Source organism: Aplysia californica, unplaced genomic scaffold (genome assembly GCF_000002075.1).
Source record: "Aplysia californica isolate F4 #8 unplaced genomic scaffold, AplCal3.0 scaffold00047, whole genome shotgun sequence".
NCBI lineage: Eukaryota > Metazoa > Mollusca > Gastropoda > Aplysiida > Aplysiidae > Aplysia > Aplysia californica.
Window position 1 is genome coordinate 564,572 of NW_004797317.1, and position 2,638 is coordinate 567,209.

Here is a 2,638-nt window from a genome sequence, read left to right on the forward strand (position 1 = left end):
TGAGGGGGGGGGGGGGGTGATGTGCATGTTTTGATCCACTGAACCTCAGCGGGAAGTAAAAACCCCTTTAACTCTTTCAATACGCAGGGGATTCTGCAATTTTACCCACCAAGGCGCGAAGGGTGTTATCTTAAAACGGCTGTAATTCAGTCAAATATTGATGGATTCGTTTTTGTGAGCACTCAAACCATTCCTAAATGTACAGAAAATCGCTATATGCGTGAAAATAGATTTAGATCTTGGGGTTAAGGAAATCGGTACCCCAAATCGTCATTTAAGTAAAGATCCGGAATCAAAGAGTAAATAAACATGTATGATATTTCTGTTTGTGTTTAGTCCCCGTGTTTCATCCGTTTTAATTTTCTTTCCTTTATAGACGGGCCTGACAGAGCTCGTTAACAGTCTGATGTACAATGTGTTTGTCTTGTGGGGAGTTAAAGCCAAACAAAAGCAAACGTACCATTAAACAAAAGCAAACGTACCATTAAACAAAAGCAAACGTACCATTAAACAAAAGCAAACGTACCATTAAACAAAAGCAAACGTACCATTAAACAAAAACAAACGTACCATTAAACAAAAACAAACGTACCATTAAACAAAAGCAAACGTACCATTAAACAAAAGCAAACGTACCATTAAACAAAAACAAACGTACCATTAAACAAAAGCAAACGTACCATTAAACAAAAACAAACGTACCATTAAACAAAAACAAACGTACCATTAAACAAAAGCAAACGTACCATTAAACAAAAGCAAACGTACCATTAAACAAAAACAAACGTACCATTAAACAAAAGCAAACGTACCATTAAACAAAAACAAACGTACCATTAAACAAAAACAAACGTACCATTAAACAAAAGCAAACGTACCATTAAACAAAAACAAACGTACCATTAAACAAAAGCAAACGTACCATTAAACAAAAGCAAACGAACCTGATGTTATTGATAAAGCTGTAGTAACATTGCTGGGCAGACATAATTATTTGAATTATAACAACGGTGGAGCTCAACATGGACTTTGGCGTCCAGCTTTTGAGAGCTATCTTATAAATTTCCTTACAATTGTGACCAAAGAAAATAAAATTTCACAGGCAGAAGTTGAAATATCACGCGAATGAGGGGGAAAATTCCTGTCAAACATTCCTGAGAGAAACATCGTTAGCCAACTGTTAAAACGTACTAAGCTCAACATTTTGATATTTTTATGGCAGGTTCTTAATTTGTAATGTCAGATGCAAGTTCTCAAGAAATGTTTTGTCCAAATTCAAATTCTAAATGTTGGAAAAAAATAATTAAGTAATAATTCTTTTTTTTTTAAAATACGAACAAAAACTTCTAACATTTAGGTACAAATATTAAAACACAGAAACAACCTTTCAACAACAAAGGATTATTTTTGTTATTATTATTGTTGTGATTATCATTGTTATAAATGATTATATTTATCATTATTATTATTATTATTATTATTATTATTATTAATTAGTAGTAGTAGTAGTAGTAGTAGTAGTAGTAGTAGTAGTAGTAGTAGTAGTAGTAGTAGTAGTAGTAGTAGTAGTAGTAGTAGTAATTTAAAATATTATTATCATCATCATCATCATCATCATCATCATCATCATCATCATCATCATCATCATCATCATCATCATCATCATCAATTATTATAATTATTGTTATTATTATTATGATTATGATTATTATGATTATTATTATTATTATTATTATTATTATAATCATCATTACCAATATTATTGTTTTCATCATTATCTTTTTCTTTATCATTTTTCCTGTGTTCCCCTGTAGGAGTGTGTGACGATTCGAAGGACGGCCCGGGTAGCAAGCGGAGACGTACGCGGACCAACTTCACGGGCTGGCAGCTGGAAGAACTGGAGAAGGCTTTCCAAGACTCTCACTACCCGGACGTCTTCATGAGGGAGGCACTGGCTCTCAAGCTCGACCTGGTGGAGAGCAGAGTGCAGGTTGGTTTTGGTCTATCTCTGTTTGTTTTTCTTTTTTTTTAAAAGAGAGGTTAGAGAAGGTGTGGTATTGTTGATATTGTGTTAGTTGTTAGCTTTTTTGTGTGGGGGGGGGGGGGGGGGGGGGGTATGTGACATTTTAACCCCCCCCCCCTCCCCGGCCCTGGCCGCCCCCCCCCCCTTTTTTTTTCTCTCTCTCTCTCTCTCTCTCTCTCTCTCTCTCTCTCTCTCTCTCTCTCTCTCTCTCTATCTATCTATTTTCCCTTCCCCCTTCTTTTTCCCCCCTTTTTTTTCTTTTCTTCTTTTTCTTCTTCTTCTTCTTCTTTTTCTTCCCATCTTTTTATTTATTTTTTTTCCTTTGTTTTATTTGTCTGTGTGTATGTTTTTATTTATGTATTTATTTATTCCATTTATTTATTATTTCTGAAAACCCTAGCTTCACCCCCTTTAATTACACTCGATGTATTGTTCTTTTCAAAATTTCCTTCTTCTATTGTATTGGAGGTTTGATTAATTAAACTTAAGCTGGTAAAGATAAAAGATTTGCCCCCTTGGCCCTCTCTGAGAAGTGATCGCAGACTTTTTCTTATAAGAAGAATTAACAAAAAGACTTACTTTTTAACCAGGGGGGGCTTTTTCTTTAAGGGGGGG

At 34.7% G+C, this 2,638-nt stretch overlaps 1 protein-coding gene across 1 annotated transcript in view; it reads left to right on the top strand.

The window, feature by feature from the left end:
• The window catches only part of LOC101859843 (uncharacterized protein DDB_G0287625-like), a 14,399-nt gene that overhangs the window by 6,973 nt on the left and 4,788 nt on the right, over positions 1 to 2,638 (top strand). Inside the window, exon 2 of the mRNA XM_005092487.3 lies at positions 1,815 to 1,990. Coding sequence (XP_005092544.1) covers positions 1,815 to 1,990 — 176 coding nt within the window. The remainder of the gene's footprint in view (positions 1 to 1,814; positions 1,991 to 2,638) is intronic.